The 27,505-nt window shown below is 38.4% G+C and overlaps 2 protein-coding genes across 2 annotated transcripts; one reads left to right on the top strand and one right to left on the bottom strand.

Moving 5' to 3' along the window:
• The first annotated feature begins 760 nt into the window (after nucleotides 1–760).
• Nucleotides 761–15,974, top strand: cyth2 (cytohesin 2). The gene is made up of 12 exons (XM_008431590.3): nucleotides 761–959; nucleotides 6,170–6,320; nucleotides 6,473–6,539; nucleotides 6,611–6,729; nucleotides 6,814–6,894; nucleotides 7,103–7,215; nucleotides 9,834–9,982; nucleotides 10,066–10,177; nucleotides 11,246–11,322; nucleotides 11,769–11,840; nucleotides 11,934–12,088; nucleotides 12,862–15,974. Exons 1-12 carry the CDS (start codon nucleotides 893–895, stop codon nucleotides 12,947–12,949), a joined length of 1,251 nt encoding a protein of 416 aa, XP_008429812.1. The 5' UTR covers nucleotides 761–892; the 3' UTR covers nucleotides 12,950–15,974.
• Nucleotides 15,975–16,976: 1,002 nt separating this feature from the next.
• LOC103478091 (neuronal pentraxin-2) lies at nucleotides 16,977–27,505 on the bottom strand. Its single transcript, XM_008431586.3, has 6 exons — nucleotides 27,359–27,505; nucleotides 23,033–23,828; nucleotides 20,282–20,792; nucleotides 19,309–19,562; nucleotides 18,660–18,839; nucleotides 16,977–18,001 (listed from the first exon to the last, which is right to left on the bottom strand). Exons 2-6 carry the CDS (start codon nucleotides 23,684–23,686, stop codon nucleotides 17,792–17,794), a joined length of 1,809 nt encoding a protein of 602 aa, XP_008429808.2. The 5' UTR covers nucleotides 23,687–23,828; nucleotides 27,359–27,505; the 3' UTR covers nucleotides 16,977–17,791.

Genomic DNA, 27,505 nt, shown 5'->3' with positions numbered 1-27,505 from the left:
TTAAATGCAAAATACTGTTTTAGATTTAAAAAACACTGCTCATGCTTTGTATAAAACAGTGGTGGCAGCATCATGTTGAGGAGCTAATTTTTTGCAGCAGAGATAAAGAAACTGATCAGAGTTGATGGGGAGAATACATGGAGGTAAATATTGCTCAATCTTGGAAGAAAACTTGTGAGAAGCTGCAAAAAGATTTGAGACTTCAGTAGAATAGGACCAAATAGCAAGAGCTGTAAAGGAATGGAAGGCCTAGTCAAATGCCATAAATCGGTACAACATGTAAGCTAATGATTCAGATATTCAAGCTGATTAATATCCGCAAAGCTGGTCGACATGCTCCCAAAATGGCTCGCAAAATATTTAAAAAATTGGTGTCGTGAAATTTTGCTTTCATTTAAAAGACTATATAATATCAGTTGTGACCATTTTTATTTCAGCTTAGTGTCTGAAATAAATTGTTCGTCTAATGATGTGCTGTTGAACAGGCCAAATTCAGACGTTCATGCACACTTGTTTGCTCGAGTCCATTTTCATATTTGACAATAGCCTATTTTTTCGCTAAACTATGAAATTAGTCGAAAATAAATAATGTAGATCTTTATGGGTCATTATTTGTTTAAATGTAATGTAATTTCCAAAACCAGCAATAATGCGGCATATCTGCCTTCACCCTCCGCTCTTTCCTAGTATTAAAAGATGAACTCTGGTTTTATTTTGAAAATGAACTGACCGGAAGTAGACTGGTGTACACTCAGACGCCTCTTCCCGTGTCGCCACCTTCTTTGTCTACGGCCCAACATTTCGACACCGGTGGGGGGGGTTTCTCTGTTTTTTTTCTGTCTCTAGTTTTGAGGATATATTTCGCGATATATCCCCAATTTTCTGACATTTAATGACAGTCGACTCTGAGCTATTTATGCCTAAAAATAAAGCACCAAAAATGGATGACCTGGACTACAGTAAGTATTCTTATGAAGTCGCTGTTTGCCTGTGGTTCCGGTGGCTAACCGCGGCTAGTCAGGTGTAGCTTGTTGCTTATTTAATCATTCACGCAGGTTGACGAAACTCTTCATCCCGAAGCATATTTGCAAGATGACTGTCTTTCTCCGACAACGCTTTTACTACAGTGCATATTCAGAATAAAATTGCAACAGTAATGCTACCTTTGCTAATGAAATATTGATTGTATCGATGGCTGCCCAGAGCGAACTTTACAGCTAATGTCGGTGGATGTTTAGCATCGCCACCAGCCTTTGAGTTACAGCTGGTCTATCCTAAAAGGGAATCGTTTCCTAGAAAGCACACTGCAGCTGGTTTAAATTAATTGTACAGCTTTTTCTATTTTTTAACAGGGGAGACTGTGGGCGTGGCAGCTCATTGTTTTGTGGTTTAAAATAAATCGTCTTGTAACAATTTGTTGCTTTGAGCGCCAATAATTCTAGTTTTTGCATTCTTTTGTTGTCGTTTTTGGCGAAACTGATTAGTTTACAACATTTTAAGCATTTTGTAAATTGTTTTTCCAGCTCAACTTGTTGGTGCTTTTGTTTGCTGCTGCTTCTCAGGCAGGATTTGATTCACCTGTGTCTTTTTAATTTATTTAAATTTATTTTTTTACTGTATTGTGCATTAGGATGTTCAACATTAAATACATCACTCTACATGTAGAAACAAACGCATAATAGAAGTAAAGTTTCGTCCAACTTGGTTATTAAGAATTGTCTTGTCAACTTTATCAAGACTATTTACTTTTATGCAGCTTTTTAAAAGTAATATTAATACTACCTGATTATTGGGGTGGGTATCATAATTAGTTATTTTGTTAATATTAAAATATGTTTCATGTATGAGATTCATGTGATACACTTCCAAACACACTGCATTTATTTAACATAAATTACAAAAAAAAAAAACTAAAACTAATTTTATTCTTATAGCATCAATTCTATAACGAATTGTAATCTCAAGCAATAAAAAAAATTAATAAATTCAGCTCAATTATTCATTCATTCCAGTTATCAAACAATGCATTTAGTTCAGGTTATTATTCAAATCAGACTATCTAGTTATTGGCTTGCAGCGTTCATTTCTTCTGGATGAACATGTAGCGACAGTGGAGAGGAAAAACTTCCCTTTAACGAGAAGAAACCTTCAACAGAACCGGGATCAGGACAAGCGGCCGTCTGTTTTGTTTTTGTTTGATTAGCCAGAGCAGAGACGCATAAAACATACAGGAGAACTGATGTTGAAGTGCTTTAAGTGTTGATGAAAAGCAAAAAGGTAACAGGAAAAGGAGAATGCTGCAGGATTAAATCAGCTGATGTCTTCCGCCAGGAAGGTTTCACAACCAAGCTGCATCAGACCAGGTGTAGCTTCTGTGGAGAGAAAAAGTCAAAATATTGCAAATTGGAGAGCAGTAGAAAAAGAAAGCAGCAAAGCGAAGAAAACTGATCAGTTTGTCTTCCAGTAGCCTAAACCAAGATGGCTACAGATGGCTCAGGATAACGTCACGCCTTTCAATGCTCTCTAAAACATTTTAGAGCAAGTCTGCTGTAAATGTTTCTCCTGATCAGTTTGATCTGAAAATAAAATACAAAAGTGATTAATTGCACAGCATCAGACGTTAGTTTGACTTGATATGGTAGGAGTTTGAGTTGGAATTGTTTCAGTTCCTGGTATTCAGTTCTGAAAAGCCTCTTTTGGGAAAAAAATAAACGTTGGACTTCATAATGTCAAATAAATGGTAAGAAGAAGAATACTCTAAAACCTCATGCCTTCTTTTACAGTAGCTGACAGAATCCAGTTCTAGACAAATTAAAGCAATTTCAGTGAAAGTCTGTGTCTGCAGGTGAACAAAGACTTATTTGTTCATTAACTCTGGTTGCAGAAAATATTGTTCAGATTTATTTTCTTAGACAGGTTGGTCTCACCAAACTGTACTCACTTTTATTTAGAAACAGAAGGTAAATGACACCAGGGTATTAAAAAACAGTGTACTTAAATCTACATGCTTTGACACTACAAAACTATAAGAAAGCTAATTTCCTGGTATTGCAGACAATTTTGAGATATTTGTGTTTTTTATTCAGTGATGTAGCTGTTTTGATTAATCACTAATTTCCTTTGAGCTGTATTAGGACAATGGATTATTAATTTAATGACATTTCATTGGCACAGTTATTGGATTCTTTCTGATTTTCAGTTACTGTTTCATATATGATTAATAAATATTTTATTCCTTCCTTCAATGTTGTCCATTCTTGATTCTGTACGATAATGGAGATTGACTAACAATGCACCTCGTTTCTGTATTTTTGCCATCTATTTGCCAGAATAGATTGCTTTTGACCTAGATTATTTTAGTCCCATTAACTATCAATCAATCAATCGATCAAATTTTATTTGTATAGCACATTTCAGCAGCAAGGCATTTCAAAGTGCTTTACATAATTAAAATAAAAACAGAAATAATCAGTGAGAAAGAGAGATTAAAAAAAATAAAAAAACAAAATTAAAAAAAAAATAAAATAAACAAAAAACATTACATCATTAAAACGTCGAAAAGAAAGAAGAAGAAATTAAAAACATTAAAGACATAAAAACATGGAAGACATCAAAACCCGCACTCTAACCCTAATTTAGCCATAAGCAACTCTAAACAGGTGGGTTTTAAGTTGAGATTTAAAGGCACCCAGTGTTTCAGCTGTTTTACAGTTTTCTGGAAGTTTGTTCCAGATCTGTGGTGCATAGAAGCTGAATGCTGCTTCTCCTCGTCTGGTTCTGGTTCTGGGGATGCAGAGCAGAACCAGAACCAGAAGATCTGAGGGGTCTAGACGGTTGGTACAGCAATAACAGATCTTTAAGGTATTGTGGTGCTAAACCGTTCAGTGATTTATAAACTAACATCAGTATTTTAAAGTCTATTCTCTGAGCTACAGGGAGCCAGTGTAGGGACTTTAAAACTGGTGTTATGTGCTCTATCTTCCTGGTTTTAGTGAGAACCCGAGCAGCAGCATTCTGGATCAGCTGCAGCTGTTTGATTGATTTATTAGTCAGACCTGTGAAGACGCTGTTGCAGTAATCAATGCGGCTAAAGATAAACGCATGGATGAGTTTCTCTAGATCGTGCTGAGACATAAGTCCTCTAATCCTAGAGATGTTCTTCAGGTGATAGAAGGCCGACTTTGTGACTGTCTTAATGTGGCTCTGAAGGTTCAGGTCAGAGTCCATCACTACTCCCAGGTTTCGGGCCTGATCGCTGGTTTTTAGTTGTAATAACTGAAGCTGTGCATTGATTCTAGTTCGTTCCTCTTTAGGACCAAAGATAATTACTTCAGTTTTGTTTCTGTTCAGCTGGAGAAAGTTTTGGCACATCCACACATTGATCTGTTCTAAGTGATTGGATGGGTTCAGAGTCACCTGGTGACATCGTGATGTAGAGCTGTGTATCATCCGCATAATTGTGGTAGCTAATCCTATGTCCTGTTATAATCTTTGCCAGTGGGAGCATATAAATATTGAAAAGAAGGGGTCCTAGGATTGAACCTTGGGGTACCCCACATGTGACCTTTGACCTCTCTGATGAGAAGTTTCCGATTGAAACAAAGAAATCCCTGTTCTTTATGTAAGATTCAAACCAGTGGAGCACTGGACCGGAGAGTCCGACCCAACTCTCCAGTCGATTCAGTAAAATGTCGTGGTCAACAGTGTCGAAAGCTGCACTGAGGTCCAACAGAACCAGCACTGTGGTTCTCCCACAGTCTGTATTTATATGGATGTCATTGAACACTTTTACAAGGGCTGTCTCCGTGCTGTGGTGAGCACGAAAACCAGACTGGAAGGAGTCAAAGCAGTTTGTTATTGTTAGGAAGTTATTTAATTGTTTAAAAACAGCTTTTTCAATAATTTTGCTGATGAATGGGAGGTTGGAGATCGGCCTGTAATTCTGCAGTAGGGATTTGTCTAGATTGTTCTTTTTTATAAGTGGTTTGATAACTGCTGTTTTCAAAGCCTGGGGGAAAACACCTGAAGAGAGCGATAAGTTTACTATTTGGATCAGATCATTAGCAACAACAGGCAGGACTTTCTTAAAGAAATGTGTGGGTAGGACATCCAGACAGCAGGAACTGGAGCTTAATTGACTTATAATTTCTTCTAGGGTTTTATAATTTAGTAGTAGAAATTGGGTCATTTTTCCTGCATTTGTTTTGTTTGGGCACAGCATTGGTACTGTCTTTGGAGTGGATGTGCAGATTAATCCTCTGATCTTTTGAATTTTCTCTGAAAAGAAACTAGAAAACTTGTTGCAGGCGGCAATAGATTGAAGTTCAGGTGGCAACGTCATTGGAGGATTTGTGAGCCTGTCAACAGTGGCAAATAAAGCTCGAGCATTGTTAATGTTTTTGTTTATGACATCTGCAAAGAAAGCCTCTCTGGCATGTTTTAGTGTTGTGTGATAGTTACGTAGTCTTTCCTTGTAGATGTCATAATAAACGTGCAGTTGACCTTTACGCCATTTCCGTTCGGCCCTACGGCAGAGTTGTTTTGCAGATTGAACTACTTGTGCATTTCTCCATGGAGATTTCTTCCTACCAGTCACAACCTTCACTTTAGTGGGGGCAATGTAATCAATGATATCTGAAAGTTTGCACTGAAAATCATCCACCAACTTATCTATGTCACTATAACTTAAGAGTGAGGAAGAAGAGTAGATTTGATTAAATGTTTCTGCTGTGTTTTCTGTGAAAGTACGTTTTGTGATAGTAGCTGTTTGTCCAAGTGGGTTAACGGATAAAGAACTGTCAAAGAAAACAGCAAAATGATCCGACAGGGCGACATCAGTTACAGAGACATTGGAAATATTCACACCCTTACTGATAACACACTTACTGAGTGTGTGTTGCTTGTTTGACATGTTGTGTTAAACCAAAACTCTCTAATATATTACAGAGCTTTTTTAGCCCCTCGGTCTTGGGGGTTGTCAACATGAATGTTGAAATCACCGACAATTATCAAACAATCGTAATCAATACATATGAGAGATAGAAGCTCATTCAAGTCCGCAAAGAAATTTTCCACATATGTTGGTGTTTTGTATAGAGTTAGTGTCAGACTATTTGACTATTTGTGAAATGCGCTGCAATGCAATCATTCTTCTTCTCTTCCTCTGCAGTCCCGGTAGATCTGAGCCCAGAGGAGCGCTCCGAGCTGGAGGACATCCGCAGGAGGAAGGGTGTCCTCTTACAGGAGATCCAGAGGCTCAGGGAGGAATTACGAGAGGCAATTTTAGAGGTAGAGGGACTGGAGACCAGTACAGAGGGCAGGTAGATTCATTTTTGTGTTTAAATCAACAGAAAGTCCACCATCTAATTATAATTCATGTGGTTTGACGGTGTATGCAAAGTGTTTTAAGAAAAGCATCACATTTTTATGCTGTAAAATGTTCTGATTCTTACCATTTTTATGCTTTCTTCAGCAAAACTCTACAGAAAAGTAGACACGTGGCTATGGGACGGAAGAAATTCAATATGGACCCAAAAAAGGTGAATGCCTTGTTGGACTTTTGCAGCTGTTTTTGTCACATGCAGTTTTTACTCAGCGACTCTTTCTGCAGGGGATCTTGTTCCTGGTGGAAAACGAGCTGCTCAGACACACAGCAGAGGACATTGCACAGTTCTTGTACAAGGGAGAAGGCCTCAACAAGACCGCTATAGGGGATTACCTGGGAGAAAGGTGCATGACGTGTAAAAAAAACCTCACACTTTTCCTGTTTTGTTGTCCTGACGATTTGTAAATATAATTGACTTCTTTTTGCAGAGACGACTTCAACATCAAAGTGCTTCAAGCTTTTGTTGACCTCCATGAGTTCACCGACCTTAACCTGGTGCAGGCCCTTAGGTAAACTTCATCCTCTTCTTGGCTTACTACTGAAACACATTGAGTTATATGCAGTCATTATTCAGGGAGCAGAAATACTCAGTAATGGAAAATCCCTTCTTTGTGTCTGGTTGGGTTGAGGGAACTTTATGCAACAGAACAGAAGCCTGCTTTGATTGCAGAACCTGATCTTTTAGGCTGGATCTAAACCCTGTCCTGTTTTCTGCAGACAGTTCCTGTGGAGTTTCCGTTTGCCAGGCGAAGCGCAGAAGATTGACAGAATGATGGAGGCCTTTGCTCAGAGATACTGCCACTGCAACCCTGGTGTCTTCCAAAGCACAGGTTATAAAAGACACAACCATTTGTGGCTGTGAAATCTGTCTTGAGTGTCGTTTTTGGACCATTTCCAGTTCTGTAAAATCCTGTTTGTTCAAACAAAGTGAAAGTCATTTTCCAAATATGCTGCCCTCACACTCTACCTCCCTTACCAGTAATGATTTGCTAATATGTTAACCCACAGAGGCCTTTGTATTTATACCCAGGACCTTTCAATAAGAGCAGTTTGTGTTTTCATTGCTTCCTTGAATTGTTATGAGATGAGGTACATTCTTTCAGTCTTCCTTTGTGTAAAGCAAAAGTAGTTTGGCAGGCTCTGCGGTTTAAATACATGTTGATACAGTCATGCAGATGTTTTCTTTGAGTTGCATGAATAGAATTGAATAGAAATAACCTTTATTTTCCCTCATTGGGGAAATTCAGGTGTACCAGCAGCAAGGTGACAGAAAAATTACAAGTCACACAAAAATGATAAATGAATACAACAGGACTAAGAATAATAGACTGTACTGCAAGAGAATATTTACAATTTTATTAAATACTGTACAGCTAAACAAAGTAACATCCATGAGTCAAATAAATGTGCAACCTGCCATCGATTCCCAAAACCACACAAACAAAAAACTCTGGTTTGTCAGTACGACTCCACCAGATCGCGCAGGGGGTAAAAAGCTTGCAGTGTCCAATTGACCAAGTCTGTTAAGATTGCAGGTAGGCTAAAAAGGACCTATTAAGTAAAATTCAAATTTTTATACTTCCATTAGGATTTCTACTGCTTCTAAAAACAACCTAGCATTTAAAAAGAACACCCAGCCAGTTTTTGGCAATAAATGTTTTTTTGTGTCTGGAAAAGGAGCTGTTTCTAAGTCTCCCAATATATAGACACTGCACCGTTACCATGCAACCCATGCTGAGGTCCAGCATGTTTGGTCAGCTGGTTTTTAGTGTTTAGTTGTTGAATTACATTCCAGAAACAACTTGCTGCATTCTTGATGGTTGTGCAGGAGGCTCCACTTCTGCTTCTCAATGACGTACGGATTTATAATTGCACATCTGTTTGCAGCCGTTTTTACATCTGAGTGTAAACATTGAGTTTGGGGGCGTGGCCAGCAGCAGCTTATTAGGATTTAAAGTGACAAGACAACATAAAACATCTCATTCTGGAAGGAGCTCATAACTGACCAGACTAAAATCTCATTATGCAAAAAAGGTAATGAACAAGTTTTGTAGCTCATATACGTATCCTAAACTGTTCAAGGAAGATTAATAGGTCTCCTTTTATTTCAGTATCAACAGAAGTCTTACATGTGCTGGTGTTAAAGTGTAACGGATTTCTTATACTAGAAACTTAATTTTCTGTACCCAATATGGAAACAAGTAATTATTTAGAAGGTCAACTGTGAGATGTTTCTTGTCATGATTGTCTGTCGACGGCTTTTACAAGAATGTCTACCAGGGAGTTGCAGACTGTCTCTAGCCTTCCACTCTGTGGTAGAAAATCAATCCTTTGTGTTAAAGATGCATGACTTTGGTTTTAAGTAGATTCTTCACGTTTCACAGGTTATCTTGGTGCTTTGCCTTCAGTCGAGTGTAGATGCTGCTCAAGTTCTAATCAAATCAAGCAGCGATCAAATGACTTGACCTGGTTTGACTTTCAGGGTAATGAGATTATCTTTAAAGGTCCAGACTAGACTACGTTCATTGTTTGCATTTTTAGTTTGTAAAGATGAGGCATTAGTCTGGACCAGATTTTTACAGAATGATCAACTTGAGGAAAAGCACCATAGTTAGTGTTTTCACTCGGATTTAAAACCAAAATGCATAACATGATCCTATTGCGTTAGTTTGAATCAGAAGTTAAGAAGTTATTCACGATTGCAGATAAAATAAATGTATTTAATTTGATGTCACCGCTATTGTTTCATTGTTTTTGATATGCATTTGTAGACGCACATGTGGAGGATGAGAGGACACTGATTAAATTATCCAGATATTTACCAGTCACAATGTTTTACCAGTCTGATATTAATAAGAATCAAGGAATTAATTTTACTTCACATACGAGTATTGAGATAAACTTAAAGTTGGTGTTAGATAAAATAAGAAACTCGGTGTACGGCATAAACATTTTTTAGCAGACTGTATTTAAAGTATTTAAAATATTGACTTGTTTGAATTCAGTAGCACTTTTAATGTACTAAATGCACTTATTGCTCTGAATATTATTGCTTTTGCCATTTTGCACTTTGTAAAGTAACCCAAGGACTATAGCATGCTGGTATTAGCTGTTTAAGTATTGGACAGTCTTTTTCTATCTTTTTAGGAACCATTAATGTGACTTTTGCCACTAAATATGATTCTAAATTGTAGTTGAAAGTAATAATTCAGTATACGTTTTAAAATATTCAGTATTGAAGAACAAAGCATTCATTTAGATTAGATTTAGATTCTCTGCGTGTCATTAATAAAATGTTTCTGTAAGTGATGTTTGATGGGAAGGAGTAAACTGTGTGGTTTGATGTAAAGTTAAGTGCTCCTTGGAGAGCGCCTGGGTTGTAATAAAGTATTGATGGGTTCCTTCCTACTCATTTCCTGTCAGTTATTGTTTTCTCCGCTGTCCACAGACACGTGTTACGTGCTTTCGTTTGCCATAATTATGCTGAACACGAGCCTCCATAACCCGAATGTGAGAGACAAACCCGGACTGGACCGTTTCATCTCGATGAACCGCGGGATCAATGACGGGGGAGACCTGCCGGAGGAGCTGCTCAGAGTACGGTCAACCTGATCGGTTGTGTTGGTAGTTTAGGAGTTGGTGTGCAGCGATCTCATCTTTCCTGGTTTGTTGTGTTACAGAATCTGTATGAAAGCATTAAAAATGAACCGTTCAAGATCCCGGAGGACGATGGCAACGACCTGACGCACACGTTCTTCAACCCAGACAGAGAGGGCTGGCTGCTTAAGCTTGGTGAGAGTTTTCCCAGTGAGGCCGTTCCTGCTTTACCTTGCCTTGAAAGAGTTTCTAATGTACAAAATTCATATTTTAAGCATCTTTATACTTCCATTTGGGTCTTAACTGCTTCTAAAAAAAAACCAGCCCAAGCACTTAAAAGAAAAACACCCACATGGTTTTTGGAAATAAGTTCATGTTTATTGGTGTCTGGAAAATTATCTGTTTCAGAAACTTTCCTATTGTTAAATCAGAATCAGCTGACACTGCCCCGTTACCTAGCAACCTGAGCTGAGACTAGCCCCATTACCTAGCAACCCAAGCTGAGCTCCAGCACGTTTGGTCAGCTGGTTTTACCTGTGTACAATGGCTGCTGGAAAAGACTAGTGTTTAGTTGCTGCATTCTTGTTGGTTGCGCAGGAGGCTCCACTTTCGCTTTTCAAGAATGTATGGTTGTATAATTGCGTATGTTTTTGTAGCCGTTTTCTAAAACTTTATCTAAAAATGATTTTATGCAGAAAATGCAATAAACACGATTTGTCTAGATCTTTAACGCCGATACTGTGTTAATCTGTTACTGATGGTTGCGGTTCGTGTTACAGAGATCTGAAGAAAACATGCTCTGTACTGTTCTCTGATCACCTCTAAGGCTTTGTGCTACGTTGAGTCTGTCTTCCTGTCTCTGAGGTTTGTTGCCTCCTGGCCTCCAAACGCCGCTGTGGTATTAAAACATTACCATAGCATGTGATGGTGAAGCACAGACTCACTCTCTGTCTGGATTTTGTCCTTTCGCATCACGGGGGCCTCTGGTCCGTGTCACTAATACGGTCTCCTTCCCTGTTTCCTTTTGTCTCCCCCTAATTCCTCTTTTTCTCTGTGTCTCTGCTTCTTTCCTGCCATTTCCATGCTCTACTGCTGCTGCTTGTTTTCTCAGGAGGTATGTACTGAAACAGTGTTTAATAAAACGTAGAAACAAGAAATTTGAAGCTTAATTAGTAGGTAGAACGTAGATACTGTAGAGCAGTGCTTATTTAAAAATAAACTCCCTGCTTTCTTTAAATACCTTATTTATTTTTGATCTTGCAGGAGGAAGAGTGAAAACTTGGAAACGCCGATGGTTCATCCTCACAGACAACTGTCTTTATTACTTTGAATACACCACAGTAAGTCTCAGTATTTGTCACCAATGTCAGCCATCGCTGCAGGATTAAATAATTACCATACTTTTGGACTATAAGCTGCTCCTTTTTTCCTATACTTTGAACCATGCGGCTTGTAGCCTGGTGCAGCTTTTCTGTGGATTTTTCTTCAACCACCAGGGGGCTCTTTAGCAGGAAGTCGAAGTCAAAATTGGAAATCAAAGAAGAAAGTGATCATTTTCATTTAGAACAAGCACATGCTAGCAGCATGCTCATGTAGCATCATAATGCTTTCTTGTACTTTTGATGGATTCATTTGCCAGTGTTATCAAGGATAAGTGGAATAGAAATGTATCGCCAATGAGAAACTGATCATCACTGCACAACGTTTCTCTGTAAAAGCTCCAGTTATGCATCTGCTGCACATGCTTTGTGACTGAAAATGATGCTAAATGAATTTTCCCCAACAGGATAAGGAACCACGAGGTATTATTCCCTTGGAAAATCTTAGCATCCGTGAAGTAGAGGACCCAAGAAAGCCTGTGAGTTGCCTTCTTTTCCTCACTGATATATCTTGTTAGATTGTTTTTGTAATTTCTCCAGTGTCACAAAGTCTTTCTCTTTTTTTTAAACAGAACTGCTTTGAGCTGTACATCCCCAACAACCGTGGGCAGCTCATCAAGGCGTGTAAGACGGAGGCTGATGGGAGGGTGGTGGAAGGAAACCACATGGTGTACCGCATCTCTGCACCCACACCGGAGGAGAAGGACGAGTGGATCCACAGCATCAAGTAAGAAAAAGATGACAGATGCAGTGCTTTGTGAATGTCCATGTATTTCAATGCGATTTTATTTCCTTATTATTAAAATAATTTTCTTATCTTTACAATTTAGTGTTGAAAATGCTTGAATTTCAGTTGGTTGTTTTCAGTTTGGAAAGTGCTTTATACGTTTTTGTAATAAAGTGGAATCTAACGCTTGATTAAAAGCTTAAATTTAGAAAACATTTTTTACAGTTGAACCCAGATACGTATATTAATACACAGACATTTTTTTCTCACTGTTATGAAGATAAATCAGACTAAACTTCTCTTGTTTTGTCACTTAAAATGACCAAAATTATTTCTATTTGACAAACATTTTTTAGAAATGTATTTTGTAACTAGAAGTTTACATACATTTGGTCTTTTAAACTTGGATCAAGCCTTTTTGGTTTCCTTCCTTGTGTGAGAGAAACATTTCAAAGTATAACATTTTGTTATATTTTAGTACATTGCCCCTGTTGTAAAATGTAGAATACAACATATCAACAGTAATAAATAATATCATATAATAGTGAATTGAAACTGTCTTCTTTAGTTCATTTAATCTCCAAAGTGTGATCCAGGAGAAATTTGAAAACTTGCCTTGAAAATTCTTGAAAAGTGCTTGAAAGTGTACAAACATTTCTTGTTTTTCTCTCACAGAATATCTGAATTACAGCTGAGAAAATTCAATCTCGTCTACATTTTCATGTACTAAGATGGAGATTTGTTTCTGACCTATTTTTCTTGTTGTTTTATAGATCTGCGGTCAGTGTGGATCCGTTCTATGAAATGCTTGCTGCCAGGAAGAAACGTATATCACTGAAGAAGAAAGAGGAGCAGCCCTAGGTTACGTCTATGTTCCTCTTCCTCTCACATCATCTCTGCTGCTCTCTCCTCTCTTTAACCTTTCTTCTTCCTCCTCATTCTTCCTGAAAACGCCTCCTCTTCCACTTGCAAGGACCCCATGCTGTCCCGACCCCCAGACTCTTTGAAAAAGCTGCAAACAGAGCGAATGGCTTACCTGCTGAGGCTGCCGTTCACAGTACCGCTGTTGCACTCAACTTAATACAATAATCCCAGAGCACAAACAAAACTTTTGCCGTCTTCTCACCATCACTCCCACTTAAACAGGATCTTTAAGACTGTGTTCACACTAGAAATTATCTTTCTTTTGCACAGTGGCTGGAGTCTGTTGGCATTTTATACACATCAAATCACTTTAATGTAATTGTTTTGTTTTTTCAGATTGCTTTAATTTTTGAGAACGATGTCCAGCAGTTCCTGTGTTTAAAAGGTTTTCCATCTGGGCTGAGAATTGGCGTGAATCAAGAAGTCAAAAATCAAGATTTTTCCACGTTGGTGTGAATACAGTTTTATTCAGGGTTGCAAGAAGCTGCAGTTTCATGAAGTCCTATTTTATTATCATCAGTGCCACCTTAATAAGATACTCCCTTTGTTGATTGTGCATAGCCAAGACAAAATGTGAAGTACTAACAATAGATTTTTATTCTGTTAGAGCTGTGAATTTGCAAACTAATTTAATACTCCAAATGGCATAAAGTTCACATCCAAACTTAAATACTGAATTCTAGCCAGCTAAATGTTATTAATGTATATTTTCACTGGATTTCATAGTGGAAACGCAGCATACAGTATGAACTTTAGCATGTTTCTCAACATGTTTGAGCAATAGCAGAGTAGAGTATCGTTTGTCTGGAGGCTTGTTGAATCTTTATCTGTACAGAGCCGCTCTCATTGTGTCTTTTCAGAATTAACGTAACGGCATGAAACACAAGTTTTCTTTTTTTGTGCAGCACTACAACAATTCAACATCTGTTGAATTAACTCTGTCCACCAACATGGGTTTTGTGAAGTCACAAAGGCAGCTCTTTTCATTGTACACTTTTTGTAAATAGACGTTAGCATATTTGTTTACGAAACACATAGATTTAATTTAATTTATTCTTTATCTTTTGTTAAAATCAGATTTTTTTTTTGTACGAGCTACTGTTTTACTGCATGTCGATGAACGGAAGGATCAGTCATAGGTGCTGATGCATGGTTGACCAAGTTAGTGCACTGATTTGGAAAGTGTTTGTGTTTCCTGGTGACATGGAAAGATAGCATTTAATACTGAAGTTGGTTTGTGCATCAAGTGAGTGATCCCGCTTACCTTTAGAAAATATGAGATTATATGTTTGACTTTTTTTTTCTTCTTCTTCTTGAGGGATTCAAACTCTGTAAAGCACAAACAGAGTTTGATTCCCACACTCTGCTAACCAGTGTCGAACTTAAAGGGCATATGTCATCATTTTGATAAAATTCAAATATGTTCGTTTACATTTTATGACTGAAATTCAGAAATGGAAAAAAAAAAACATGTAAATTACATTTCGGGAGCTAAACCAATTCATCAAGGCATAAGTCGTGATAGCAACGTCTTCCACTTGAATTTGAGTTCATAAAGTGAATATTTATTAATGGTGATTTATCTTCAGAGGTTGAGAAATGTTGAGTGTGGGAACCTGAAAACCAAACAAACCAGCACCCCACAGAGAGATATACGTTTTCGCATCCACCTGAATAATGTGTAGTTGCTAACCATCCAGATGTGTTGTTCCCAGGGAGGAAATGTTGATTTAACTCTTACTGTGGATATCAACCGATGTTTTGCAGCAAAAAAAAAAAGCAAAAACATATGTTAATCTTTATGCTCACAAATAGACGCAGTCTCTGTCATCTTCCTCCATGTTGTAGTTGTTCCTTCGCTTAAAACCAAGATTGTATTTAAAAAAAATTTTTAAACAGAGTTCAGCCATATTTTCTGCATATTGTTTTTATTGCTACCTCCAATATAACATATTGCTTGGAAGGCACTAAGAAAATTCCCTTTAAAAAGTTTCCCTTCAATAAAACGGTTCATGATTTGTGCCCAGCAATTGTTCATTTGACATGACAGATCTCATTGACATGTTATCAATAATCTTTTTAAGAAATTCTGCAAAGAATGTGCTTTTTAAGAGTACATTTAAATATGCTACTTTGCTATAAAAACAATAATTTGTTTAAAATACATTAATGTATATAAAAACAATATGATGACATATGCCCTTTAAAGTCTGGGGAAGCTGTTTGAGCTGAAATGTTAATGTTATGTTTGAAATAAAAAGACAGCTAAATGATGAACACTAATAAACCATTGATTTAAAACACTCATATTAAAAGTTTAGATTTGTCTCCTGTCATGGATTTGACCTACTTTAGTGTATTTGTATTTTTGATTCTGGGGGAAATTAAACTATTGTATGCAGCACTTTATCAAGTTTAGCATTTTGAGGAAAAATGCTGTTACTGACCTACCGTACTCTAATTCAATATGGCGCCCTCTGCTGGTAATCGCACACACTGCAATATGCTGAGAAATGTATGTCCATTCTCGTCCAACCAGCAGAAACAGTTTCTCTCCAACTGGTTTCATGATGGAATCTTATAATAATTTTTTTAATTTCCACTTTGTTTGAACTTGATTCGCTGACAGACGTGTTGAAATGAAGCCATAAGTCCCAATTTTCTGGCTTCATTTTAATTTTTATGTCCATCACCAGGACTGTCCGTCCTTATGATTTTTAACATTCAAAGTTGCCAAAAAATGGAAACTGTTTCCAGGTAAAAACAAAAAATGAATACTGTCAAGCTTCTCTCTGCAGAGCCACTACATTCAGAAAATGTTTGTTTTGTATTTATTTATTTTTGTTTACTTGGAGGTAAAGATGGATGCATCATCTGTACATGTAGCAAAAGGAAAACCACGATACATTGGTGCCAGTAAAATACTGTGTAAAAATAAAAAAGTAAGTAAAAGTAAAAACGATTTGTTGTGTCTTGTCTCTTTTTTTAATGGGGCCTGTTGCACCACCTCACTCTTTAGGGTACAACTTTAGTGCTTGATATTTAAATTATTTTTAAACTTGTCTCAAAGTTAAGTCTTTTTCAAAGTACTTTCATCTTTTGTGATTGTAGCAGGATTGTATTTTATTTGTCAAAATTGGTTTATTTATTCAACTCCGTTTTGTTTAGTCAGTTATTGTCTCCTGACTTATGGTTACGGTTGCTGTCAGTCGGTGGTTACCATAGCAATCAGTAACTGACGGGCTCGGCCCCTTTTTTCGGTTGCTGTGATTTGTTGCATTTTCCCTACAAGTACTATTTTAACATATTTTAGACAAATTTAATTATACAGTTTCATGTGAAACTTTACCATGTTTTATTGTATATGTTTTTAACTTAATGGGCATTTTAGTTGTTTAGCTGTTATGTCAACACTATTGGAGACCTTTTCTCTATAGTTTAGGTTTATTCTATTTAATTTATTTGTAAAGGTGCAGAAGTTGCAGGACTGATGTTAATCAACTTAATTTTCTCTTTTATTTTTTTGAATGTTTGAATAAATACAGTGAGCCTGAGTGTGACTGTTGTGAAGTCAGTCTAATAGATCTGAAGTTGACATGAAAATGGGGGGGAATTATGCCACGTTCTTGATGTCACACTTGTCTAGGATGAAATTAGTGGTATTTAAAGATTTAAAAAATATGTTTTTGAAGTTTGGTAATGTAAATAAATCCTTACACCAGAGTGTTTCCTCTTGACCATGGCTACTATTTCAACGTTTTGGTCTTTCAGGAGAACACACTCTTGTTTAAAGAGAAAGAAAACGTTCTGAAAATTAAGCAGTGGTTATGTATACATTTGTTATATTTTTAATCTTTGTGTTTAATTTTGTACAGGACTGCAATGTTGAAATTGATTTATCTGCATTGACGTAAAACCCTGAAATGCGTGTTCGGTGAAAGCACCTTGAACGAGAACAAAATGCTTAATTTTTGTAATTTTATTACATTTCAACAAAAACACAATCACACCGAGTTTAAACATTTTCTAATAGCTTCAATGTATAACATATTTTACAATAATAAATATACAATCAAGGCCAAAATGACAAATTCAGAAGCCACATTGCAACAATCTCAACACACACAAGTTAGAAGTTACTCACTGTTCAACCAAACAAAAGTGATGAGTATTAAGGGTTTGTTCTGTGAACAACCTTGCATTGTGAGGACAAAAAAGTTGAGGAAAAACGACAGAATGAAGATTTTTAAAATGTTAAAAAAACAAAAAACAGGCAGTCAAACCAGAGTGCATAAGACTAAACTCTCCGCAGTCTTCTATCTTTACATGTAAATTTAAATAACTTAAAAAAAGAAAAACATACTTGAGTTCTACGGTTTCTTTGGTAAATTAGCTGTATGTTTCATGGAAACCTTAAAAAAGAGAATCCAAAGTATGAAAACATGTCTATGAATTTCATTAAACTAATCTACAGCCGAACCCTTTAAGGTCCTGCTCACATCAGCACGGAACTGTACTCATTAAATCTTATTCACATTATGACAATATGTCACAGTCAGCACTTGTCTGTTTATAATAAAACACTAATTTATTTTTTAAAAGAGAGACAGAGAGAACATCAAACACATTCTCTGTAAATACGGTCATCAGGCTACAACTTCATCCTCCTTTTTGCGTCATTTGAGAAATAGTTTAAAGGAAGGCAAACAGTCTGAAAACTTGAAGTCCAAAATCTCATGATTTCTCGACGTTCTTCTTCTTGAGCGGGTAAACCTTCCTTCAGTGGCAGGGGTCGAACGGGTACCTAGCAACGCCGCCGTGAAGCTCCACCTCCGACTCGGACCAGTCGATGACGTCACCGCGTAGGTGGCTGCCGCAGGAGGCCAGGCTGTAGATGTCAGCGGCGCTAAGGGCGTGCGACCACATGTGGAGGTCTGACATCTCTCCCACGTACGACTGAGTGGCATCAAAACGGCCTCCAAGAGTGTCCTGAAGTACGATAGGGGGGGTAAAAATGTCACCTTTTGACCTTTAATGCTGCAATATATATATATATATATATATATATATATATATATATATATATATATATATTCAAACTGTCGCCATGTTGTGGCAGTTTGCTATGAGACGGATAATCTGTGAAACGATCGAGCTCCTCCACCTCAAACAACCAATCAGAACCAGGAGGCGGGTTTTATCGCTGTCAATCAACTTTAACAACTTACCAGGAAAACCGTTTATCCGCCGTCATCCGTGGCTACGCTAACTAGACTTAGCATTCATGGCAGGCTGTGCTAGCTGCAGAGTAGCACAGCTAGAGAGAGGAGGAATGAGCAGCACCAAACACAGGGAGATTGACAGCGCTAAGAACCTCCTCCTGGCTTCAGTTGTCTGTTTCTAGATACCACTGGGAGAAGGCAGAGGAGCTTGATTTTTTTAGTTTTAGTATTTCACTACTACTACGCTGTCATGACGTCATGACAACTATGTAATAACACTTTTTCTAAAAATTGCATACTTTTATTGAAAAAACTACTCCAGCTTTAGGGGGGATTTTTCTCATTGGCTCATGAGGGGGGAAAAAAAGGATGCACAAATAATTTTGTAAGTTCTCACAAAAGCAAAAAATATTTTTCGTTTTTACCTGCTCCTGCCCCAGGATGAAGACCCCTCCAGGTTTGATGGAGTGCCAGGGAGAGAGGTTGGTCCCAGAGCCCCGCTGCACACCATCCTGGTAGGCCTCCCACTGTCCGTCCCTTGTTGTCCACGTCACACAAACATGGTGCCACTTTCCGTCACTCAGAGATAAGGGCAGCGTCACAGCCTGTGGATCAGACAAGAACATTTTCTTTTAAAAGTGTGATGGTGATGCCATGTTGTCACATGATAGTTAAATTCAAGAACATCATTTATAGAAACAAGTCGTGATAATTTAACTACCAAACTAAGAGTGGCACTAGCTCAACATTTTTTTGCTCAAGTGAGAGTAAAAACGTATTTGGTCAAAAGGCAACTCAAGTAGAGTAACAGATCACAAAATTTGATTTAATATTTTAGAAAAATGTCATCAGACAGAGGAAACATAAACCTATGCAGATTCTGGCATTTTAAAAAATAAAATAAAGTGAACGGTCGCGTCGATGATTACAGTCTCTGCACATGTTGCGTGCTCTACCAGCTGAGCCACCCAGCCACACAAACTGTGTTGTAAGGAATGTGTTAGTATTTATCTCAGAACCATAACAAGCTAATAATGTACCAACTTGAGTGTCTTTTTTGTTGCACTTCCTCACCTTGTCATCGATCAGCAGCTCGATGGGGTTGTTCCCCCACTCGATGAGCACCAGCTCATTGGCCTGTCCGGGTGCAGAGTAGGAGAAAGGAGTCCCCAGTCCGGGTCCCACGCCTGCCTTCATCCAGAGGCACAAGGTCAGAGCGAAGATCTCCTGCAGCAGAGTCCTCTTCATCCGTCCGTACATGTAGTTGGTCCTCATTGGGAAGCTGATCTGGAAGGCGTCCAGGTTCTTGGAATGTTTCTTGTTGGAAGCTGTGGAGGAAAATTTAAGTTGTTTTTAAAGTTTTAACTGTTCTGCTACGAGGAACATACTAGATTTATTTAGGAGCTTGAAAATGGTCACCTTTCCAAAATACTCACCTATGTCATTTTTAGCCAAAAGTGATTTTTTTTTTTTTGCCTAAATCATCTTTCAGCAATAAAAAGGGGACATTTTTTTATTTTGACAAAATTGCGTTTGGCAAAAATGGCTTAGGCAGCTCTTTTAGGACGGTGAAAATATTCAAATTATATCCAACTAGAGTTGAGCACATTCTTCCTTTGCTACAAATGATCAAGCATTCACTAGAGGAATGCTATGCTGCTGCATGTTAGGCAATAAAATATGTATTTTCTTGTTTAAAAAAGGAATTGAATTCATTGTTTTTTGACATTTTTTAATGTATTAATTATATTGATTTAAAAATGTGCTAGTTGTACTGGCAGATTATTTCGCTTATAAGCTATTTTTCCCATGTTAGAAGCGAAATAATCTGCCAGTAGAACTAGCAGTATGATTAATTATTGACTTAAAACAGTCTCCTATCGCTTGCTGAAAAGTTACTTATGTGAGTATTGTCTTTTGTCAAGTGTTCTAAGATATTTGCACTAGAAATTAGACAAAAAATTAGTAGATAAAATGTTGGGGTTTTTTTGCATCTAAAGAGTTTTTATCTAAACTGGGAATCAGCAGAGCATCAAGTGAACTTTACCTGTCAGGTGCAGCTGGTTGAGCATCGTTTCCAGTTTATTAGAGTGGAAACCAGTTCTGTACCCAGTGTGTGGGAGGTAACTGTGATCCTCCGTTTCATTGCTCCTGTGATCATCCTCTTCCTCCTCCTCTTCTTCGTCTTCCTCCTCCTCCTCGTCATCCTCATCTTCATCTTCATCCTCCTCACTATCACTATCCTGATCTTCATCATGATCGTCGTGATCTCCGTCATGGTGGTCTTCGCTGTGGCTGTCGTCATGATGGTCCGTGTGGTCTCCTGTGTCGTCGTGGACGTCGTGGTGTTCGTCGTCGTGGTCGTCGTCGTGGTCGTGCTTGTGGTTGTCGTCGTGGTGGTCTCCGTCATCTCTGTGGCCGGAGTCGTCATCGTGGTGTTGGTCGGCGCTGCTGCCCAGGGCGGCGGTGTGGTGGTGCAGCTGCTCCTCCAGGGTGCTGATCTTCCTCTGCAGCAGCTCCTTCAGAGAGCTGGAGTATGTGCTGGTGCTGTTCCTCTTCTGAGGAAGATAAAAAAACAGCAAACATTACAACACACACTGGTGCAAATTAGCCTAAAGCACATGTGTCAAACTCTAGCGGGCCAAATCCGGCCTTCCATTGCTTTCTACGTGGCCCTCTGAACTACAGATTGACGCAACAATAGAACCGTCAAGATAACGTGTGCTTAACTATTACGCCATTAATCAAATCAAAGCAGTTTTTATCTGCAATCAGCAAAATTAGATCAATCAGTTCCAGTTTTTCACAATTCCGCAATTGACGAAATCCATGCAAAATCCCTCCACTTTTTTGTGCTAATGCATAATTGAGGGTTTATTGAAAATGTTCCACAAATGTTTTGCAAAGCATTGTGTTTATGTGACTGCTAACTTTCTTACTTCTTCACTGCTGCCTCAGCCTTACTTGATATCAAGTCATAATTTGCAATTGATACAGCAAGTAACAAAAAGTCATATGTGAATGCAAATATCACAAAATTTCTTGCAAATATTTCTAAATTAGCTCCACAAAATAAGTGATTTTGTTAGCAAAAAATCAGTTTGAAAAGATGTTGAATATTATTACATTTTAAGAAGTGCTTATCGAATGCAGAGACAGCTCTTTCTAAATATTGTAACAGTTTGCTAACTGTTTGCTAACAGCCCTTCCGGAATATTCATGATCATGACATGGCCCAAAATAAAAATGAATTTGACACCTCTGGCCTAAAGTAGCACATGAACAGGTGTTGGTGAGCCTTGTTGACATAGCGTCAACACATACTAATCATCTTGTCTTCTGAGATGCAGCTGCTCTGTCCCGTTTATATCCTTTATCTTCCTGCTCCTCCTCTCAGGTAATCCAGGCTTTGTCCTGGTGCTTGCCCTGATTACTGTCTGTCAAGGGAGATCACTATAATTGCAGCTGATCTTCCACACACCCACTCCCACAGATGTTGACATTTGTCTATGAAGACCAGCGCCATAAATGCATATTTAATACATCCGCCATTTGAGCAAACCGACCCTGTCTCCTTGTGGAGTAGCAACTTTGAGCCATTTGTTGATGTCAGGCGGCCACTGATGGACATCAGACGGACTCTCCTGCCAACGAGTGAATGGCTTTGTGAGATTAAGTAATTCATTGTTCTTTTGTCTTAAGTGCTCAGAGGATGCAGTGATCTGGGACTTCAACAAATAGCCTCGTGACAGCAGAGTTAATGCGTCTCAATCCACAGGGGGACATCGCATCCTCTCTCCATCCCCGTCCTTTTCTCATCACTCCTCTACAGTTTCTTGCATAAGAGTTTATACCAATTTCTTCCGCATTTTGTCCAACGTGACCTATTGTTCTTCCTTGAACAAGTTAGCATTGGTCTATCTCTGGGCTATGCAAAACAAGTTCATTACATATTTTGTACAAAACCATACTTAGATAATGAGATTCAGTCTAGTCAATTGTACCTATTTGGATGTTCTTTCAGAGACATCAAGTCTGAGTTTGTTTAAATCCAAACAAGCTGCTGCTGTAAACTCAGCGTTTACATTCATGCAATTAAAAAAAAATGGCTGCAAACAGATGTGAAAGTATAAACCATACATCTTTGAAAAGCAGAAGTGGAGTCTCCTGCACAACCAACAAGAAAGCAGCAAGTGGTTTCTGGATGGCAAGTCAGCAACAAAACACTTTTTTTTCCAGCAGCCATTGTACAGTGGTAAAACCAGCTGCCCAAACATGCTGGAGCTCCACTTGGTTTGCTAGGGTAATGATCTGGGCTTGACTGGGGTTGCTAGGTGAGGTACAGTGCTCATTGAATGTGACTTAATAATCAGGACGGTTTTGAAACTGCTTGTTTTACAGACAACAAGAAAACATTACTTTATTTCCAAAAATGACTGAGTGGTTTTTTAAGCATTTTGGCTGTTTTTAGAAACAGCCGAGACCCAAATGGAAACATTAATTTTGCACAATATGTCCACTTTAAGTATTAAAAACCTTTTAAGAATGTATATAACATGGACTTCCGCAAATCTGGGTTTTATTCTGGAGACGGAAAATAAATAAGTACTCCTACTTTTAGTTTTCCACAATCCAAGATGCTCTGGACAGACAAGTTCGAAACTGAGCTATTTGTCCTACTTCCAACAAAAAGCTAATTCTACACGTCACCCTGAAAACATCACCCTGGTTGTGGCAGCAGCAGAGTCTTTCTGCAGTTTTATCCAAAGTGAACTTTTCCCTTCCTCCAGCTGCTCACCTGCAGGCTGCTTAGTCTCTCTTTCAGCGCGTGCAGCATCCTCTCCAGCTGCTCCATCGTTGATGTGCTGTCCCCTGCCGTCCCGTGTTTGTCCTTCCCGTGGTTGTGGCCGCCGCCGTACCCTCCTTCGGATCGTTGGACTGAGGAGTGGTGGTGCTGTGAGTCTGGGATGAGTCTGTCGTTGCCATAGTGACTGTTGTCGGTGTACGATGTGTGGTGAACGGACAGTCCCTTGTGATGCGAGTATGACACAGAGCCGTGGTGCTCGTCGTGAAGCGACGGGCCTCGCCCAGCGCCCTCACACAGGGTCAGCTTGGCCGTCAGCTCTCTGATGGTCTCCCTCTGGTCCAGGATGATCTCCTTCTGCTGCACAAGGCTCTCCCTCAGGTGGAGGATGGTGGCTTTAGCCTCGTCACTGGCCCCCCACCAGCCGCTGGGAGGGACGTTCTGATGGTTTGATCCTCCAGGCCCCGTCGACCCGGCGCCCGTGCCTGCTGTGTGGAAGCAGGAAGGGTCTGCGTCCGCAGGGATTGGGGTGCAGACGAAGCGCGGGTGGGCTCCGTAGTTGAAGTCTGGGCCTGATGTGGCAGATGTGGGGTGAAATAGAGAAAGAACCAGGGGAAGAAGGAACATGGCGCTCCTCATAATCTCCATCTAAAAAACCATAAAACGTGGCTTCACTTCACAATATGAGATGTTGGTGGAAGAAAAGATGTTCCGATGGAAAGATAAAAGATAGAAAAAGATGAAGAAGAATCTTCTGGAAGACTTTTAATCATGAAGCAGTTAGACACACCTGTAAAACAAAATATTAGACATGAACCTTCAGTCACATAAAGACAATTACAAAGTCAGCCTTCTGTCGCCTGAAGAACATTTCCAGGGTGAGAACACTTGCTGTAGACTCTGAAATACTGTTGTTCACTGGACGGCTTAGCACCTCAATAAATATTTGTTGTTGTCGTCGTATAAACATTCCAGACCACTCAGGCTTTCTGGTTCTGGTCTGCATCCCCAGAACAACACGTGGAGCATTCAGCTTCTGCAAATTTGGAACAAACTTCCAGAAGACTGCAAAACAGCTGAAACACTGAGTTTCTTTAAATGTAAGCTAAAAACCCACCTGTTTAGAGTTGCTACTGAATCATAGTTCTTGGAAAATTAACCACATATTTGATTATTTTAATCAATAAAATGTGATGCTTGTTACTGATCTTTACAACTGTTGGCTATACGATGTGCTTATGATGTTTTTTATGTTTTCATGAACTGTTGTTGGTTAAATGTGCTACACAGATAAACTTGGCTGATTAACATTAGGCAAGCATTGTTATTTGGATACTGGCATAGCTACTGTTCAATGAAAGTCTTTAAGCCTATGGAAACTCACACAAAAATAAATTAAGTCTTATTATTTCATTACAGGACTCTCTTTGTCTTTGCCCACACAGGTGAAAAGGCATTGGAAAAAAATCTTCTTTTAGCTGCTGGCTGTTCCGCTGTCAGACTTTAAACTAAACCTTCTTCAGGATGTGACGTCTTTGGACTCGGCCAGCGTCTGGCGAATAACCTTGGCTGTTCCAAGAACTAGGAAGTCCTTCCAGAGGAGGATTAGATCATGTTAAAGGTCAGACATCCCGACTCGAACATTTAGCTGGAACATTTTAACTCTTTAGAAGCCTTAAAGGATGAGAAAATACCCTCATGGAACATCCCAAACTTCTACATTTAGTAGATTAATGTAACGTCAAGAATCAAATAGCTTGTCATTGCTAATGTCAAAGTTTTTTACCGATCGAGCTTTTCACATTTTCTCATTTTCTCTTATCAAAACCACAAACTTTAACTTATCAATTGGTGGACTTTATGTAATACAACACAAAGTAGTGCAGAGCTGTTGATATAAATAAAGATGACGCATGATTTAGAAATTTTCTTCAGAAGTTGGCTTAGGCTCAGTCTCATTTGATGGAGAAAGTTAATTTTCTTTGCAGCTCAACAGTTACAGTTACAATATTCTCAGAGCCGGCCCAAAGCATATGTGAGTTAAACTGCTGCTTAGATCCTCCACACCAATAGGGGGGCCTCAAGAGCAAATAATATGTTATTTATGATTAAATAATATATTTAATGATACAAACTAAATACTATGAAATGTGGAATAATTTCTGTATTATTTTTCATAGTTGGTCCACAAATAGTAAGTTAATCTCTTTCTGTTGTTGGCTGCTGCCACTGTTCGGAAATGCAAGATATTCTTGTTAACTTTTTTTACTGTAAATTTAGTGTTTATTGTCTGATGTTACTTTCAGATAATCAAAATAATATAGCACACGTAAATACCACTTCGCATCTCAAAATCCAAGTATTATATTTTTTTTAGTTTGCTACTCCAGTAAGGGGGGTGCAAATAAGAATCTGCCGAAGGCCCCAAAAAGACCTGGGCCAGCCCTGTCTATACTCAAAGAATAAACAACATGAAAATGTTTATGAAAAGCATCTACATAAAACATCTTCTAATGTCTTAATGTTTTTGAATGGTGTGTTGGGGATAATCATAACAACGCCAGGATTTCAGCATCTTTGTTTAGGCTAAACATTGACGGACCTACAAGCTCAGATATTCATTTTCAAAGTGTTTTCTGAACACTTACTTACAAGGCGTTACTGACCTACAACGTTCACTTTTAAATGATTGAATGGACTCCAGAACTGAGATGAACTCTATTTACACAATAGATGATTGGTTGCATTGAATTTTATTTAGGGGTATCACAGTTAAGAGGGTACACCAATGCAATTGACACTTTGTAGAAATTGTGAAACTATAAAAGCGATCAGATAAAATCCCGGTGAAATTCACTGATGTTACAACGTGACGAAATGGAAACAGGCTCAAAGGGTTTCGATGCCCGGCGTGTTTCCACAAAGGCAGCTGACCTCCCTGCATGACGTCTTTCATTATACAGTGTCGGCATTTTGAAATGGCACAGCTGAGAAGGCGCCGCTAAACCTCGCTGACCACCTGTTGCTCTCAGTCTATTTGTGCTCAAACTTCATGCTTGGCTTATGATTTATCAATCATAAAACAAAGCAGAAACAAACCAGATCAATCTTCAGCTTGTTGCAAAAGTAGTTTGAAGCTTCGAATGGATCTTTTTGGTTCTTCTCCTGCTTCCCCTGGAGATTAGCAGGGCTTTAGAGGGAGACAGATGGTCGGGGCACAAAATCGTGTCACGCCCAATCTCCATCATTCAGACCTAAGTTTATTATCACCCACAGGTTCCCCCAATTAACCTAATTACAGACAGTTGCTCTGCTATCTTAGTCAGAGATAAGTGGGCTTGTACACTCCTTGGTGTGTTGGTGTGTGCGGGTCGGTGTTAATCCGACGCAGGCTGCAGGGTCGTGCATCATCCCAGCAACATATGGTCAGGGTGGATGGTAAAGCGGAGCGATTAGTCTCAAGTTAGAAACTGACAAGTTCCCTGAGATATGTAATTAAAGGCCAGCTCTTTAATAGTTGCTCCTTTAATCAAGACTGCTTATTTGAAAAACTTAAGATGGAGTTAAAAACCTTTTTTTTTTGCAGTTTCAAGGTTTAATCTTCTCACTTGTTGAGTTTTTAAAATGGTAGAGACACTTTTAGGACTAATTCAGTTTAAAATAATATTAGTATTACACCATTCAAACATGCAGAATTGGGTTTGGATTTTGATAAATAATAACAAAACAACACTAAAGTGTTCTCTTCAGGTTAGCTTTAATACCAGGTTTCTCAGAGATTGTTTGCTTAAACTTCAGGGTTTATTTCAACACATTCCTACTAAAATATGTTGCTTATTACAGTTTTTGGCTCTCTTCATTCAAATTAATCTCCAATACTGAATTCATTAAACTTTTAACAAAATTTTAAAGTCATAAACTCAAAATGAATCAAAACTCAATCAACTAAATGAACCAAAAACAGTTTTTGTGTAGCATTTTGTTCAGTTCTGACTCGTAGTGATTGGATCCTCTTGTGTTTTTTTTTTATCAAGCTTTTCATATGGTAATATATCTGCTTTTGTAAAAAAAACACATCAAACGACATCAAGAACAACAAAAGTATATTCAACTGATTTATATTTTTGAATAGATCTTTAAGCATAAATATTGTTCAGATTGATTAAATATGTAAACGAGCTTATTTTGTTACATCTTTAATAAATGTTAATGTATTAATAAAATGTAAATAATCAAAGAATAACCTTCTGGTATCCTCCGCCTTAATTTTTCTAGTTGTAGAGAAGTAAATGCTTCATTATTAAAGCCCAGAGTGCTTACCTGAGGGTTGGTGTGTCCACACTCGTTAGATAGTTCTTCTCCTCTCCTGCTGATCAGATTGAGAGAGATTTACTCCAGAGGAGGGCTCAGCTCATTCTGCCTCTCCTTCATTGTCGCTCCCTTCTTTTTTCTTCTCCTCCTCCTCCT

The sequence above is a fragment of the Poecilia reticulata genome, chromosome 16 (genome assembly GCF_904066995.2).
Source record: "Poecilia reticulata chromosome 16, P_reticulata-male-v2, whole genome shotgun sequence".
Lineage (NCBI taxonomy): Eukaryota > Metazoa > Chordata > Actinopteri > Cyprinodontiformes > Poeciliidae > Poecilia > Poecilia reticulata.
Note: the sequence above shows the minus strand (reverse complement) of the source record. Positions and strands in the feature narration are given on the sequence as shown.